The 18,247-nt window shown below is 41.6% G+C and overlaps 2 protein-coding genes across 2 annotated transcripts in view; one reads left to right on the top strand and one right to left on the bottom strand.

Moving 5' to 3' along the window:
• Positions 1 to 844: 844 nt before the first annotated feature.
• On the bottom strand, positions 845 to 1,835 carry LOC125925998 (olfactory receptor 10T2-like). Its single transcript, XM_049635302.1, has one exon. It carries the CDS (start codon positions 1,787 to 1,789, stop codon positions 845 to 847), a length of 945 nt encoding a protein of 314 aa, XP_049491259.1. The 5' UTR covers positions 1,790 to 1,835.
• Positions 1,836 to 17,091: 15,256 nt separating this feature from the next.
• The window catches only part of LOC125925834 (olfactory receptor 10K1-like), a 2,145-nt gene continuing 989 nt past the window's right edge, over positions 17,092 to 18,247 (top strand). Inside the window, exon 1 of the mRNA XM_049635076.1 lies at positions 17,092 to 18,247. Within this exon, the coding sequence (XP_049491033.1) occupies positions 18,062 to 18,247 (186 nt within the window). The 5' untranslated portion in view covers positions 17,092 to 18,061.

The raw sequence follows: 18,247 nt of genomic DNA, 5'->3' as shown, positions 1-18,247 counted from the left end.
TGTTCAACTTAAATTCCCACTGTATCTGACATTTAGTACAATCATAGTTTATGGAAGTAAGAAAGGAAAAGGAAGGAGAGGTGAAAGGGAAGGAAAAATGTGAATACCCATGCCTTCTATCAGACAAGCATGGGATTGCTTTGCATTTTTAATTTATTGAGTTCTTAAAATGCCCCACTGAAGAGGTGCTAGGAGTCTCATGTTACCCAGGGGATAACCGACCATAAGAGAGGTTAAACCTGCCTCAGGGCATTTAGCTGGAAAATTATCCAAATCAAGATTCAAATCCAGGATTTGGTGAGTCCAAAGGCTGTGTTTTCTACTCTACCATTGGTCTTTTAGAACTTGAATTCCTTTCTCATTTATCTATAAGTGAATTCATTTCTTTTTACCTATAAATTTTTCTTTGTAAACCCCAAAATATATAGAAAAGCATCCAGAAACTTAAAAGACCTTTGCCATTGGTTTCTTCAGTGTGAGGAGAATATCACAAGGCTGGGCATTCTCAGAAGGATAATGTATCATTTGTCGTGAAAGCCAAGAAAACCGACATTTCCAGTGCACAAAAATTGCATGACTTGAGTGCTTAAGAGTTTCCATATTCACATAACTTTCTGGGGACCGATTGGCATAACCTCCACAGTGGATAGAGGCTAACCATGAAGAAGGACTTTCCAATAAAGAATCAAGGTACCCTGAAGTCCTCATTTCTTCCTTTATTTTGTCTTTCGGTTTATCTGTTCCTGTTTTGTTTTGTTTGACCAAGGAGAGTGACGGATCTGTTTATGAAGTTAAATTTCTGTCCAGGACACTTTCACGGATATAACTTTCCTGATTTACCAACTCATACAGTTTTGGGAAATGAGTACCTGCTGAGAACTCTACTCAGAGACATCTTTACTTCTTTATTTCTCAGTGTGTACACAAGAGGATTGAGCAGTGGGGTGATCACAGTGTAGGTCACTGCCACGAGCCGGTCCTTATCTGAGGAGTACAGGGACGTGGGCCTCAGGTAGATAAAGGAGGCGCAGCCGTAGTGGACGACGACCACCGTGAGGTGGGAGGCGCAGGTGGCAAAGGTCTTCTTCCGGCCCTCAGCCGAGGCCATCTTGAGGATGGTGGAGACGATCGGGACGTAGGAGACGAAGATCAGCACAGAGGGAACCAGCAATACCAGAATACTGAGGAAGAAGATGACCATCTCCTTTCGGTTGGTGTCCGTGCAGCCTAGTTTTATGACCGGGGACATGTCACAGAAAAAGTGGTTGATCTGATGGGAGGCACAGAAAGGCATGCTAAACACCAAGGCATTGACCACCGCAGAGATGAGGAAGCCACAGAAGCCGGAGGCGAGGACCAGCTGAACGCAGGTGGCTCGGCCGACAACGAGTGCGTAGTTGAGAGGGTTGCAGATGGCACCGTAGCGATCATAGCCCATGACAGCGATTAGAAAACAGTTGGTACAGGCAAAGCCCACGGAGAAGTAGAGGTGAGCAGCACATCCGGAGAAAGAAATAGTCTGGCTTGCGGAAAGCAGGTTGGTCAGCATTTTTGGTACAATGACCAAGGTGTAGCAGGTTTCAGAGCAGGAGAGGACAAAGAGAAAGAAGTACATTGGGGTGTGCAGAGTCCTGTCCAGGCGAATGACGATCATGATGGTGGCATTGGCCATCAGAGTGGTCAGGTAAACCAGGAGGAAGATGAAGAAGAGAAGGATCTGCAGATTCCCCTGATTTGAGAAGCCTACGAGGATGAACTCGGTGGTCATGCTCTGGTTCTGTCTCTTCATTGGTCAGTGGGAATCTGATCCAGACGTCCTGAAATTGCAAACAAAGAATCCAACAAAAGAGACATGCCCCCAAAGAGACGATGCGTTTCTGCACAAAGCTGAAAACACTAGTTTGGAAAAACGAGTAACAAACCCTAATCACACTGATCACGGGGTCGGGGAAAGCAGGAGGTGTGAGGAGAAGTGACCTAAGATGTCCCACTTCAAGGACATCTGATGGTTCACACACAGTGTGTTAAATCAAGAGGTGATGATTGAGAGCTCATCTCACCTAATCCTGTCATTTTATGGAAGAAGAAATCGAGGCTGGAAAAGATTAAGCCATTTACTTAACCCACATGAGAGCAATAGCCTTCGAAAAAATCACTTACCTGAAGAATCATGTTATGAGAACCTGATTCAGAAAAAAACCAAAAACCAATGAAAACAGTTCTGTCCAGTCCCTCAGATGTTTAGCTCAAATACTGTTTGCTTACATGCGATATTTCTTATTTATTTAGAAGTGTGGAGATTTATTGATGATAAATAATCAACTGTGAAACCTTTGGGATGGGCTTAGAATGATCCCACATACTGGTGTTTTCCTTGTCATGAGTGCATGGGAATTTGGGATTAAAAGCCTAAGTATACAGCTCATACTCTGCACAGAGGGTGATGAAGCCTCCATTCCTCCAGCACTGCCTTGGTCTCTATTGCCTCCAGAATGTTCTAAGAACAACTCTCACCATTATTTGGGGATAGACCTGTCGTTCGATCTAAGAGCACATAGTACTGAAACGTGAGACAACCAGACAGACGATCTTTATGTCAGAGAAAGCTCAGGGGGCACCTGGGGGAGGGCTCAGTCAGTTGAGCGTCTGTCTGCCTCTTGATTTCGGCTCAGATCGTGGTCCCAGGGTCGTGAGATCGAGCCCTGAGTTGGGCTCTGTGTTGAGCGTGGAGCCTCCTTAAGATTTCTCTCTCTCTCTCTCTCTCTCTCTCTCCCACTGCCCCTCTCCTCCACTTGCGCACTCTCTCTCTCTAAAAATATAAAATAAATTAAAAAAAAAAAAAGCTCGGGAACCTCCTTGGTCAATTTGCACGCAATTCTGTGAATGTTTTGTGGAAATCTGGGAAGCATGTCCTGTCACTACAGTCAAGGTCCAGTTATAAGAAGCCCACGGCCACAGTGCAGGATGCTCTCTCGCTAGGCGCCTTAATTGTCGAGAACCTCCGGATTCATAGATGAACCAGATATTCCTCCTTGACTCAGCCACCTGTGGGTCTGGATGTGTCCTCTGCAGACACTTGCAAGGGGCTTAATCAGTTTTCATCAAGGATAGCCCTTTAGTTACTTCAGCAGAGCCATCATAATCCTCTTCCGGGTCTTATTATTCTCTTGACTAACACTCCTAGTTCTCTCAATTATTTCTCCTGACGTCGTTTCTGGAATTCTCTGTCTGGATCGTCATCTCAGGTGCTTTGGTCCTGAGCATTAGATCACACTTCTGGCCTCAACTGTAAGACAAGCTGGCTGGTCCACGGCCATCACACATCACTAACTTCTGTCCCTCCGTCTTTACAAATAACATCACATTTCCTTTCCCACCGTCCTTTATCCCCTGCAGTTAATACTTAGCCTGGCCGCTCATCCCCTGCTTCATATTTATCTCCTGAAAGGCTTCTCTGAGTGGCTATGAAGGCTTTGATTACCGTGCACGTCTACTTCTCTGTCAGTTGTTCTGGGACCATTGGTTGGAACAGAAGCAAAGAGACGCAGGAGCTAGGCCGTGAGGCTGAGACCATGGCTCTGACACCGACCGGCTTTGTGACTCCGTGGAAATCACGTCTTCGTGCCTCGGGCTTCCATCTGAAATGGCAGTGATAAGGGCAGAAACCGTTACGTGAGCACCAAATGGTCACAATCAATTCCCTGACTCATAGTGAATATTGAGGAAGTGTCCGCTCTAATCCACCTGCCTTACGTGACATGTCAGGAAGCTGAAGCCCGTAGAGGCACCATGTAAAGATCTAGGTGGTTTCGCAGCAGAAATGAGACTGTGTGTCACACATCGTGAACTCCCCCATCCAGGGCTCTGTCCTGTCATTAACCTGGGTCCTGTGTTTGCCATCTCCTCTGTGCTGTGTGCTTACGTACCGGTGGCTGAGGAGACAGATCAGCGTGTTCTTGACTCTGTGCGGCCCCTTAAGGCAGCCTGCCCCCCACCCCCTCCCGCCTCTTGTTCTCCCACCTTTACGGTGCCACCGATGCTTTCCATCAGCTAAAGTGTAGATCTGTCCTGTCATCCAGGATGTTTCCTCCTACATCTTGGTTTCAGTCTGTTTTAGAAAGTTTGCTGGTTTACATTCATAATGCTTCCCTCCCTCTGCTCTCTCCATGTTCAGGCGGCAGGACCTGTTCCCTGGCCCGTTTTGTCTTCGTCCCTGTATCTCCCCCCTGAATCCCGATGCTCTGACCCGCTTCACCTGTGCATGGTGTCCACCAGCTATGCTGCCTCTGAGTCTTTCTTTGGTGCCCAGGACGTTTGTAGCGTGACTGACGGACGATGCCGCTCAGAGGAAAGGCTGGTGCTGCAGCCCGAATGCAAGAGAAACACTTACATTGAGAGGCAGGGTTCCTGCCCAATCCCGGGTTCCCTTCTAGACCCTGGCAAAGTATAAACGGAGAGACGAATAGGTAAACTGTAAACACATCCCGCAGAATTTTTCCCCCCAGAATCGATTGCGGGCAGTCCGGGGCTATAAGCCTTTAAAAAGGAAAGACAGCTTTGTGAGCTGGATGGGCGGGAGCCAAGCGGACAGCCTTGACTTCACCAGCTCTGTGTGCCCGATGGCAGACACCCCAGTGAAATCCCTGGGTCTTAGAAAGGTAGAGCAGGTACTCTAGGGGGTGAGGCCTTGGGGGGGGAGGTAGTTTGGGGAACGTGGGCATTAAAACCTTGAGAAAAAAAATCAAATACATTCTGTGCTTGACTTGATCTGTGTTAAGGATGGAGAGCTCTGAATCTTGTGATTCCCGCCCCCCCCCCCATAGGTCATTCGTTTTGGCTCAAGGTTCCACTTGCTGAATGAAGTAATGAACTGTAACTCTCTTAATCACTGGCCTTGTAGAGTCTAGATAGAGATGAACTGCTTTAAGGGGTTACATAAAGGCCAAACTTGACAAATCTCATATGGTTTCTTCCTCCTTCAAGGATGCTAGTTGAACAAACCAGATAATTGTTCCTGTGTCTCTGCTGCTTCAGAGCATCTCAGCTACGCCTGCAGCCCAAAGGCGCGGAAATTCTAACCTTTGCAACACTCCTCTGCTAGATCAATCTTTTCAAATACATGAGTGGATGCGGACATCCTTTTACCCATCCATCAGTTCGTTGCTTTAATCCTTACGCATTGAGTGCTGATGTCGTTCCAGGCACTCCGGTGATTGTTTCGACTGTTCCGGTGGGGAGGGCTTCACAAAGTAGGGAATGGCGGAGTCCACGATGGTGGTGGTTTACAGGCCACCTATCGCGGGATTGTACCGAGGATCCTCTGCATGAGGACTCGTTGGGGTCGGTGCTGGGACCCTTTTGAAATTGGCTCCAGGGATCTCTATCACTCTTAGTAAGTTTAGAGCTATAGCTCTGTGTCTGAAAAGAGGTTGGTGTTTAGAAGGGCAGATGTAGAAGTGAGGCAAAGAGAGCTAAGCCTGAGGTGCTCTCAGGACACTGCACTGGATCCTTACTCATGCTTGGGGTCTCCAACTCCTCACGTTCCTCTTCCGCGTCTCTCCCTGACAACACATCTCTTTCTGAAGGACTCAGGATTTTTGTGCTATTTAAGGAGGGAAGAAATCATGGATTTCTCTCTCGTGTTTTAGTTTTTAATTCTGAGAAATATGAGGTTCTCATTGATAGATGTGGGCTATGGGTTAATACAAATGAGAGGGGTGCCTGGGTGGCTCAGTCGATTGAGCGTCTGACTTCAGCTCAGGTCATGATTTTGTGGTTCATGGGTTCGAGCCCCACAACAGGCTCACTGCTGTCAACACAGAGACGGCTCCAGATTCTCTGTCCCCCTCTCCCTGCTTGCACTCTCTCTCAAAATTAAATAAACATGAAAAAAGAAAGAAAGAAGTCGGGCTAATACAAATAAGAGTCTTGTTGGTGTTAATCTGAATTTTGAGGAGGAGAACACACATACTTAAAAGGAAGAATTGTTTTGGGGGGCCTGGGTGGCTCAGTCGGTTGAGCGTCCAACTTTGGCTCAGGTCATGATCTCACGGTTCGTGAGTTCGAGCCCCGCGTCAGGCTCTGTGTGGACAGCTCGAAGCCTGGAGCCTGCTGCGGATTCTGCGTCTCCCTCTCTCTCTCTGCCCCTCCCCAGCTTGCACTCTGTCTCTCCCTCTCTCAAAAATAAACATTAAACAAAAATTTAAAAAAAGGTAAGAATTGTTTAAATTCATAGGTCATCTTAGAGAGAGAGGGGTGAAGGACTGTACCAGCAAGGCTTTCTTTCCACTAGTTTCCATACTGCAGCTCCGATACTATGAGCAGCTTTCTGCGCATCTACTAGGCAAGCATCGGTATCCATTCATCAGTGCATTTAGCTCAATAATGAGCTCATCCGTTCAGACCATATTATGTGCATTTACCGAAGGAACCCAAGGAGAGCGCGGTGGTCCTGCTGAGCTGACGAGTGTAAATTGAAGCAAAGTAAAAAAAGCTTGAGGAGGTCAAGCATCTGTCCTCTGAAGGGAGGATACCAGAGAGATGAGCCAGTTTAGGGCAAGTGTAGTCACCCCCTGTCACCCTACAGGGTTATTGCAGTAGGGCCGACCCTCTTCCCCATGCTGTGCTTTTCATCCTTGCGACTTACTTATTTCATAACTGGAAGCTTGAATCTCTTAATCTGTTTCACTTATTTCACCCCTCCCTCACCCCTTCCCCTCTGGCAGCCTCCAGTTTGTTCTCTGTATGTATGAGTCTGTTTCCATTTCTTTTTGTTTGTTTGTTTGTGTTGTGTTGTTTTTAGATTCCAGATAATAATTAAAAAATTAAAAATATCATACATGATGAACACAATTTAGAAACAGAGGACCCAGATACCAAGAAAAGCTACTGAGCAACACTGACCAAGTGATATTGGCATAAGACTGAACACTTGAATCAATGGAACAGACGCAAACTGTGGAAATGGCACCATGCACATATGCCCAACTGATTTTCGGCAAAGATGCTAAGGTTTTTCAATGAAGAAAAGATAGTCTTTTCAATGCACTGTGATGGAAATATTGGATGTACATATTAAAAAATACAAACCTTGACCTTTACCAAAAGTCATACACAATTTAACCTACAAATATCAAAGCTATGCAAATTTGGGGGGAAAAAACTTAGAAATTCTGCAACTTTGAGTAGACAAATAATTAGATCGACAGAAGATAGGAAACATGAATCACGAAAGGAAAAAAAGTGATGAATTGAACTATACCTACATCAAAAATGTGCTATTCCAAAATTAGATAATGTTGATGGTTGCAAAACTCTGATTATATGGACAACTACTGAGCTGTGTACTTTAAAGCTGTAAATAAAATGGTTTGCAAATTATAGTTCTTTTTTATATTATTTAAAAATTTTTTTATTGCTTTTTAATTTAGTTTTTGAGAGAGAGACAGAGAGGAAACTGGGGGGGTGGGGGCAGAGACGGAGAGGGAGACACAGAATCCAAAGCAGGCTCCAGTCTCTGAGCTAGTAGCACAGAGCCCGATGCGGGGCTCGAACTCACGAACTGTGAGATCATGACCTGAGCTGAAGTCAGAGGCTTAACCGATTGAGCCACCCAGGCGCCCCTACAAATTACATTTCATTAAAACTAGTATAACAAAGGCATAATCAATGAAATTAAAAGGTAAACCACAGGAGCGCCTGGGTGGCTCAGTCGGTTAGGCGGCCGACTTCCGCTCAGGTCATGATCTCACGGTCCGTGAGTTTGAGCCCCGTGTCAGGCTCTGTGCTGACAGCTCAGAGCCTGGAGCCTGTTTCGGATTCTGTGTCTCCCTCTCTCTGACCCTCCCCGTTCATGCTCTGTCTCTCTCTGTCTCAAAAATAAATAAACATTAAAAAAAAATTTTTAAAAAGGTAGACCACATAGTAAGAGAACATATTTGCAAAATTTATATCTAATAATAGACTCTAATCCAGAATACAAACGTATCTCTTACAGAAAAAAAAATAGAAAGGCAGACCAATTAATGAAAATTCAGTCAAAGCTTTGAACATGTACTTGGTTCACAAGAAATTACAAATAGCCAGAAGCACATGAAAAACTGCCCAGCACACTTAATCTTCAAGTACATGCATAATCAAGGTACCGTGAAATGTCACTACCCTTGTGGGCTGTTGAAAAGATGAACAGTAGAAGAAGCAGACAGGATGTGAGGGTGCTGGAGCCCTCCTGCGTTGCTGGTAGAAATTAGTCACCATATAGCCTTTCTGGAAAACAGTTTGACACTTTATAAATGGTTAGATTTACCTCTACCAGCTGGCACAGACATCCCCCTCGTAGATACTTACCAAAGATAAATGAACATAAATGTCTGCATAATGAATTGGAGACTCATTTCATGAGAGTTTTACTCTGATTAGCCTCAAACTGGAAATAAGCCAAATGTCCTCCAACAGTTCAAGAAATGAATAAATTGTGGCGTATTTGTAAATGGAATGCTGTTAAGCAATAAACAGAAAACGGATAAATGCAACAAAATAAGTGAGTCTCAAAAACCTTACGCTCAGTGAAAGATAGAAGACACAAAAATGAACATACTATTTGATTTCATTTTTATGAAATTATGGAAAAGATCAAACCATATCAATAAAAACAAGTTTAGTGTTTTTGTACAGGCGTGGGTTGAGTGGAATTGACCATAAACAGATGGGAAGGAACTTTTGGGGGTTGTAGAAATGTTTTATATCTTGATGGGGTGGTTATTGCTTGGGTATATGCATTTTTCAAAACTCACCAAACTGTACATTTAAATTGGAAACATTTTATGGCATATAAAGGAATCTCTGTAAGGTTAGTTTTCAATGGCAGAAAATATTTTAATAAAAATTAAAAAAACTAGTTGGAACCCTTTTAATTCAAAGTCGAAATGTAATTTGTGAACCACGTAGTCTTACAAATCCATAAAGACCAAAAGCAAAAGAAAAATAAGAAAGTGTTATAAGTAGAAAAATTCCAAAAGTTGAAGGAATACCTGATAAATTTTTGTAAAATGTTTTACCCCTACTAAGATGTAATCAAAGGAATGTAAAAAGAGGCAAATAACATTTTTATCTTTCATCTTGACTAGAACTGAAAGGTTAAAAAAAGCATTTTATATATATATATATGTATGTCATGGAGAAATTGACTTGTCCACAGATAATTAGTGAAAATATACATTTATAGCATTATTATAAAGCTCCCACATCTATTGCAAAGATTGATGTCAGATCATACATAGCTGTTTTCTGAGAGCAAATCCACTTGAGGTATTTAAAGTAATGAAAGATTTGATAGAGGACTTAGAGATATATATCTGTTGAAGGCCAAGAGAGGGAATGTCAGGAGGGTTGTTCTTGACTTTCAGCATTTAAAAGGATTATAGGGAGGCCCCACCTATGGTTTTGGCTGATGCAGCCCTAGAGAGTGATTCTCAGGAAATCCAAATGCCAAGGGCAAAAGCCCGTACCTACCATCTGCTGGCATAACATGTTCCCAGAAAACACTGCCTTTCCTTCTCTTCCATTATCTATGCAGCTCTAAATATGTCTCAAATTCTCCTGGCAAGTGAAGGGACTCAAGGCAGTCTCCCCCTTCCCTTCACTCCCCCAGAATGTACCATTTTGGCATGTGAGTTATTTTGAGCTGGAGGCACTTGAGACCTTGTGGGCTCAAAAGAAACTTTTGTCCTTCCTCAACCACACAGAAGAATCTAAACTGGTGGTGATTCCCCCAAATAAAGGTTATTAACAGATAAATTTGATCTGAGTGACCCATCTACCTAGTAGGGCAAACATGTAATTATCAAACATCTGCTCTTTTTATTTCCTTCTGAAGTGCATTCCTTTTTTCTGAAATCCCAGACCCCTACCCCTTCTCCTTAGTTGGGAATGACATTATAGACCTCATTTTGCCTAACTGTCTTTGGAATTTCCATGTCTTTGGGGATTCTCCGTATGTACACCTATTAATTTTAATTGATTTTCTGCCGTTAATCTATCTCATGTCAATTCTTTAGTCCAGTTAGAAGGACCTTTGAGGGTATAGGAATTCTTGCTCCTTGACACAAAGAATCTGGACAGACTCCAGGAATTTGAGGATTTCTGTCCTTCTAGAAGAGTACAGTAAAGAGAGCCTTAGAATTATAAGTATGATATGAAGTATCAACAAAATATAACCAGCCCAATTTTTCCTTTTGGATATTCAACATCCATACATAACCTTCTTTTCTTGTTTCCATTTCCAAACAGTAGTAACTAATATGTTGCAAATATACCTCACACAGTATGTCCACATTCATCTTCAAAAAAAGGAGACACGGTGCCACGGGTTAAGTATTCCCTGATGGCCTTGTTTTAAATATTGAATTATGATGTTTATCACCAGCAGCACACCTTATATATACTAGTCTATTAAGAAAAGGGGGAGTATGGTTAACATATACAGATATATACATCATTAGGCAAGAAAGAAAATAAAACACAGCTATTGCAACCCTCATTTCTGGAATTTATCACAAGACTGTCATAGTTATTTACGATTTTTTTCTTTCACCTATTGAATAGTCTTTTGAACTTAGCCAACACCTCAACATTTCCAAACAATCTAGCCCTTGTGACTTTGCCTAATTTAGGTTGTTTCAATCAAAATTTGTATATGAAGTAATAAAAGATGCCCTATCTTCTCTCCTAGATTCCAGACACACTCTTCCCTGACCTAGTAGTGTTCCTTAAAAAACAGTAGCCATAAAGGAAGACAGCGAGTGAGGAAGAAAGGAAGAAAGAAACAAACCACAAAACAATCGGAAGACAATGAACAAAATGGCAAGAGTAAGTCCTTCACTAGTCGCTTTAAATGTCAATGGAGTAAATTCTCCAAATAAGAGACAGAATGACTGAATAAATAAAAACACAAGATCCAACAATGTCTTGCCTGCAAATGACTCGCTTTAGCTTTTTAGGACACGTATAGGCTAAAAGTGAGGGATGGAAAAAAGATATTCCGTGAAAATGGTAAACAGAAAAAGAACAGGGGTGGCTCTCTTCATATCAGACAAGATACACTGAAGTCAAAGCTGCTACAAGAGACAAAAAGGTCGTTACATAATGATAAAAGTGCCAATTTAATAGGAAGATATAATAATTATGGATATATATGCATCCTACATCAAAGCACCTAAATATGTAAAACAAATAATGACAGCTCTGAAGGGAGAAACAGATAGCAATCCAATACTAGGAGGAGATTTCAAAGTGTCACCTTCCATAAAAGGATCATTCAGACAGAAAGTTGGTCAAGAAACCGAAGAATGGAACAACAGTATAGAACAAATGGCTCTAACAGACATACACAGAACTCCCCATCCAATTGCAGAAGAATGCACTGCCTTTTCAAGTGCACACAGGACATCCTCCAGGATAGATCACATGCTAGGACACAAAACGAGTCTCAACAAATTCAGAATCAACATCATTCCAAGTAACTTTTCTGACCACAATGGAATGAAATCAGAAACCACTGACAGCAAGAACATGCGAAAATTCACAAATAGATGGAAACTAAACGAGCACACTCTTGATAATCACTGGGGCAAAGAGGAATTTAAAAGAGCATTTAAAGAATATCTTGAGACAAACAAAAAATGAAAATACAACATAGTAGGGTGTACAGGATGCAGCATAAGTAGAATTAAGAGGAAAGTTTGTAGCCATAAATGCCTAAAGAAGTACAGATCTCAAATAAACAAACTGACACTATACTTTTAGGAAGAAGAAAAAAGAGAACAAACTAAGCCCAAAGTTAACAGGAGTGAAATAATAATTATTAGAGAAGAAACACACCAAAAGGATACTAGAAAGCCAGTATAAAAGAATGATCAACCAAACCAAGTCTACTCTTTTTGAAAACAAAAATAAAAACAAAATTGACAAAACTTTCACCAGACTAATTGAGGTAAAAGACAGAAGACTCAAATAAATGAAATAAAAAATGAAAGAAGAGACATGTACAACGTATGCCTGAGAATCAGAAAGGATCATAGGGGGCTATTATGAACAATCGTACTGCTACAAATTGGATAAATTCCTAAAAACATATAATCCACCAAAATTGTATCAAGAAGAAACAGAAAGCTTGACAAGCCCAATTACAAATAAGGAAATTGATCTGTCATCAAAAATTTCCCAGCAAGGAAAAGCCCAGACCAGATAGTATCACGGGTACTTTCTACCAAACGTGTGATGAAAAATTAACACCAATCCTTTTAATCTCTTCCAAAAAATAGAAGAGGGAACAATTTCAAACTCTTTTCATGAGGGTAATATTACCCTGACGCCAAAGGCAAAGACAGCACAGAAATATCATGGGCCAGTATCTCTGATAAACACAGATGCAGAAGTCCTCAGCAAGATCCTAGGAAACTGAATACAAGGACCATTAAAATTATTACACATTATGATCAAGTGAGACTTACTCTTGAAATGCAGAAAGTTCAAAGTGCACCAATCAATCAGTGTGATAGACCACACTAACAAAAGGAGAGAAAAAACATGATCAAAACAAAAATGCGGAGAAAGCATTTGGCAAAGTACAACATCCATTCATGATTAAAACTCTTAACAAATTGGGTAGAGTAGGAATTTACTAGGACACCATAAAGGCCGTATATGAAAAGCCCACAGCTAAATTATATTATCAATGGATGAATAGGTGAAGAAAACATATGTGTGTGTATATATATACAGATATATATATATATATATATATATCTGTATATATAGATATATATGAAGAAAAAATATATATCGTATATGCTAATCACAAGTGTTCTCACCACACACAAGTTGTAACTATGTGACGTGACTGATATGTTAAGGGGCTTTATTGTGATAACCATTTCACAATGTATACGTATATCAAGGCATCATATTGTATATCTTAAATACGTACAATTTTTTGTGAAGTTGGAAAAAGTTTCCAAATCAAAAGTGAAAATAGATTAAAAATGTTTTAAAGAGAGAAAAAATACCTATTGTTTCTGTCATGGGGCAAACAAATGACAGGTAACCTCTGGAACAGATAAGCCTAAATACTGAGGAGTGTATCTTTCAAAAAATCTACATATTCATTGAAATATGTAGCTATGTTCCTCTGCTAAAGGATACTCGCAAAAATCATCTATCTGTAACTTACAGGTAGATAAGCTAAATTTAAATTCTTAGATTGAGGACACATGTTCTGAAAAATAAAATCGATTCTGTGGCAAGCATAAGGAAATCAGACCAATTGCCCTAGCTAGAGGAATAAACCCCTTTCTGCCTCTAGATCGTTTGTAGACCAAAGCGGACTGAAGCGGCCAAGGACAAGTCTCAATTTCCGTCTCAAGTTTCCTGGTACAGGTAACACTCCTGGGAGAAATCATGGCTCTAAACTACAAAGCCCAACCTTATGGGTGTCAGTCAGGGTGCAAAGGAAGGAACTCTTTCCGTCTCCTCTCACACGGATTCCCAGACTCACTCGTGCTGGCTGCTGGCCCAGGGGCACAGTACGTTGTTTGGGAGTTCGGAGGAGACTCACAACTCCATCCAGGGTGGTCACACTGTTGGTGCTGCTGGTGAGGCTCCAGGAAGCCACTTCTTTGTTCTACCAGGACACCTCCTTTGAGTGGTGGGGTACAGAGAGGGAGCCTGCTTGCCAGTATGATTCACTAAATAATCACCGTTTTCTTACTGACGTGAGAGGTCACTTCTGTCAAAGCCCGAGTTTCAAATATGCACACATTAATTCCTGAGCGGTCCTCTCTGTGTCTCTGTATTATTGGTTTCTTCCTGTTCCCACAGCACGCTCTTTTTATTTCTAAGGCAGCTTACTCCTGGGAAGGGTGAGCCTCCATATTACCCGTCGTTTCTCAACAGTGTCTTATTCTTCCATGGTAAACCTTAGAACTTTGATGGTCAGTCTACCTTCACAATTCGCGCTGGGAGTTTGGAACTATACTCACTTTGGATTCACTTGGTGGAAAGTGACAACTTTGTTTAGTCACGCCAGTATAAAAACATTTGTAGACAACAGTTTAATGATAGAACTCAAGTACGCTGAAGATACATGCCAAAAACTTAGGTTTTGGCAGAATATCTCAACATCTCTAATTAGAATATCTATGGACAAGACCCCGAGAAGATGAATTTGTAATTAAGTCCTATTTTGACTCTTATAAACACTGAAGTTGAGAAGCAACTTTATATACTGTTATTCCCGACATAAGATACTCTTTTCCCTGACAGAAATTCAATGAAACCTTTCCACATGGTCCCTGCAATACATGTTTTATTATGGTGGTTTCTCCTTCACAATCTATCACAGATGGATTGAACTTCCGATGAAGACACGGGCTAATTTTGCTCATGGCTCCTTCTCCCCAGGTTCCTCAGCAAAGGGTACCTTTAAGAAATTGGTGACATTAGTTTTCCCAAACAGGCTTGATGTTCTAATTAACCCCAAGACGATGTCTCCAGTAGTAGATACAGCCTCAGGAGTCCAACGATCACAGTACATGTTGCTAATAACCACACTGCCTGCTGGTCACCAGAATGTCTACAGAGAGTGACTTTGGCTGGAGACTGATGGGTGAAAGAGGCTTCCTATATTGATGCAGATAAGAGCTTCTACTTAGGGCAGGTTCACTCTCTCTGCTTTCCTTTCTTCAGATTCTAATCTTTGGCTTAGGATCTAGTTGTCAAGGGTTCCCACATACCGAACAGCTCCTTCTGTCTGAATTGAAAGGAAGAGGGCAATGTAGGTACTTACTGAACAGTGGGGATGTTGACGTAGTCTGGGGCTTTGTGGTGCATGAACCTGAGTGATGAGTGGTGCTTGTGAACATCAACCCCACCCCTGACAAAGGAGATCAAGTGATGGCAGCTCCTGTAAGTGGCAGGCTTGAGAAGGAGAATCAGGGGCTACTTTTAACTCAAAGTCCTAAGAGTGATTCAGTATGATCCATAAAGTTCTCTGATTTTTCTTAATGACCAGATTGGGTCAGTCTTGTTCCTAGCTAGATTTTCTTTTCCTTTCTTTTCGATTGGATGGCTCATGGATTAAAAGAAACAGATACTGAGCCTCCACTTGTCTCTCTGCCGTGTACTCATGGATGACTGTTGTTGGCTATATTGGAAATCTGATGCTTAGACTCCGTTTTAATAGGGCAAGTTCAGGTTTTTCATGTGTATCTAAGAAGATAAAATCTTACTTCTTTACTATCTGATGCTGCCTCCATAGTTTCTCTCAGTTTATTGATTGGGGCTTTTCCTAAAATAAATATTTGAATGTCTCAAAAGTTTTGCGTCCAAACTTTATGTAGAATTGTCCTCTTTTTTGAGGTATCCAGTACTCTCATGTGTCGAGTCACTATTTAAATCCAGGTTACCTAATATCCCACGGAGGCATGTAAGGAGTTAGAAAGATAAGGTGTGCGAGTGTCATATCCTAGAATCATAACCTGAATTCCATCCATAAGTTCTAGAATAGAAGGGCACTTTAGGGATCACCATTATCTTGGATTCCCTGAGTGGAAAGGACTCTTAGGGGTCGGTACTCCACTCTCACCTTAAGTCAAAAGTCCTTCTGCAAGACACTGTTCAAGGAATTTCTGCTTAAATACTTTTCCATGCATCCTGATAGTTCATTACAGTGATTGCTTACTCCAGCCCCTTCAATTTTAAAGAGACCAAATATCCAAATGACGTGCTTGCCCAAAGTTACACAAAGCTAGGCCTAACATATAGGTCTTCTCACATCAAATGGAAGGATCTTTTACCTTAATTTTATAGCGTGCTGGTATTGGGCTGGAAAACCTTTTTAAAATTTTTCTGCTCTTATATCTTTCCATCCATAGTATAGATCTAACTCACTGTGGTGGTCTCTGATGTTTTCTTGGGCGGACGAGCGCTGCTTTCTCAGATGGACTGTGCCTCTGGGTCCCCAGACACCACAAAAAGGGCATATATACTGATCACACAACTCACTTAGATGGTTATATTCATAGTATATAAGAAAAGTCCATTTGACTGAAATCAGCTGTTCTCATGGGTCTGAGTGACGAATAACCCAAAATATTATTTTGGTGTTGGGTAGATACCAAAAATTATCTCGTTATTTGTAATTAGGTAGATTATTTGGTATTGGGTACTGGGTATTTGGTATTGAATATTTTGGTACTGGGTACCCTTTCACAATCAAGGAAATTCAAGCCTCCAGAATTCTACATATCATATGAGTGGAGTGAGGGTATAGTGGGAATTCAGCATCGATTAGGTGAAAGAAGATCCAGAAAGATCTTTGAAAGGGGCTAAGACAAGGATAACTAATGAGCATAAATTCAGATTTGCCTCAGTGTCTTGAAATAGATGGAAATCCATTTGTCCTGGTGAGGGTGTCATGTACAGATACAGTCTCATTGTTTTGTTTTTCTTAGTATAGTAAACATACAGCTATTACATACATACGTATATAGTGGGGATAGATGGGGTATATACATATTTCATATTTTATTTAACAGAAATATCCTTATAATTGCAGAATTAAAAATTCCTCTTATTTGTTAAAGAAATTTAAAACCAGCATATGTGAGTATCCTAATACTAACTTCAAATGAATGAATGATTATATCTATTGAAGTTTAGAACCAGTTTTTGTCATGTAAGAAAGAACAAAAATGTATTATCTCTAAATTCTAGGCATAGATACAATGAGTTTCAGACATTTCCCATCATTTACCTTAAAATCTAAGAATCTAAGCTTTGCTCTTGGCTAGAACATAAAAACAAACAATTCTGGTGGCAGATGGAAATAATTCCTCAACCTAAAAGTATATAAATACACTGAAAGGTGTGTAAATAAAGATTGGATGCAATCTAAATAAAGGCTAGGTGATTTTTCTTCACTCACGAGGCTTAGAAAGTTGGGAAATACACCCAATAAACAATGATCTGATATAAGCGCTAAAAATGACTTTGGAAATGCTCCTTTCTAGTAGTTTTCAGACCATGTTTAGTAGCCAAATATTCAAAAGGAATCTTGTTGACAATAATATATAGAAGACATAAAGCCTGTGAGTTATGACGGGACACGGGAACCTGGAAAACAGACCAATTGTTGCATTCTTCTTCATGCTCTGTGACAAGCTCTGCACCATTTTGGGGAGAACTCTCTTCTCTGAGTTTCCCTGAGGCATGGAAAATGGGAAAAGGGAGGTGAGCTGCAAATGCCACAAAGGTAGTGAATCTCTTTTCACCACCCTGGTGACTCTTCTCTTCCTAGGAAAGGAGACCTTCTTTAAAGCAGTGTTGTCTTCTGTTCCCCCCTTGGCTCAGGGTTCCAGTGTGGAGCCTCCAGTAATGTCTGTAATCGCTGGCTTGTCAGTCTGTCCGAGGTAACGCTAAAGGTGTTTCTTTCCTTATTGTTTGGGGTACTGCCATAAGATTGTTGTAATGAATAATCGACACGGATATATGCAGTGCTTACCACGTATCCTAGCATATGATAAGTCATCAACAAACACAATTCCCCTCACACGTTTGCTGGACGTCATCTAATTCTTCCTCTCCCTTCCTATGGTTGGATAAGCTGAGGTTCGTACGCTGTGTCCCAACGCCACTCATTCCTTCATTGCACATTCCAAGTTCAGATGGCTGAAGTTAAACTTAGTTTTTCCTTTTGGAGAGCTACTTTCCTTGGGCTTGGAGTGGGCAAGAGAAACACAATAATCCCTAAGGAAGATGCAAAAGGAAACAGACAGTTCCTTAATCCTTGGCTAGAGAGATAACACGGTCTTAGTCTTAGAGAATGCCTCCTAGTTGGCCGTCAGTTCGTTGGTTGTATATTTTGCCTTAATCCTTTTCTTAGCAGAGCTTTCCAAGGAGGAATGAAGTTCTTGCTGCCTGCAGACTTTGTGCTGAGCTTCCCATACATTTCCCGGATCCTGGCCTCTGTCTCTGTCCATGACTCTCCTTTCTGCAGGTGCTGTCCATGGAGCGGGGCAACGGGACCCTGGTGACAGAGTTCGTCTTCCTCGGCTTCTCTTCTCTGGCCGGGCTGCAGCGGCTGCTCTTTGTTGCCTTCCTGCCCCTCTACCTGTTCACTCTGGGCACCAATGCCATCATCGTTTCCACCATCGTGCTAGACAGAGCCCTTCACACCCCCATGTACTTCTTC

The sequence above is a fragment of the Panthera uncia genome, chromosome F1 (assembly GCF_023721935.1).
Source record: "Panthera uncia isolate 11264 chromosome F1, Puncia_PCG_1.0, whole genome shotgun sequence".
NCBI classification, from domain to species: domain Eukaryota; kingdom Metazoa; phylum Chordata; class Mammalia; order Carnivora; family Felidae; genus Panthera; species Panthera uncia.
The sequence above is the reverse complement of the archived record's forward strand: the minus strand, read 5'-3'. Positions and strand labels throughout refer to the sequence as shown.

Coding starts and splice junctions, on each gene's coding strand:
- LOC125925998 (XM_049635302.1), bottom strand. CDS start 1,789: ATGAAGAGACAGAACCAGAGCATGACCACCGAGTTCATCCTCGTAGGC.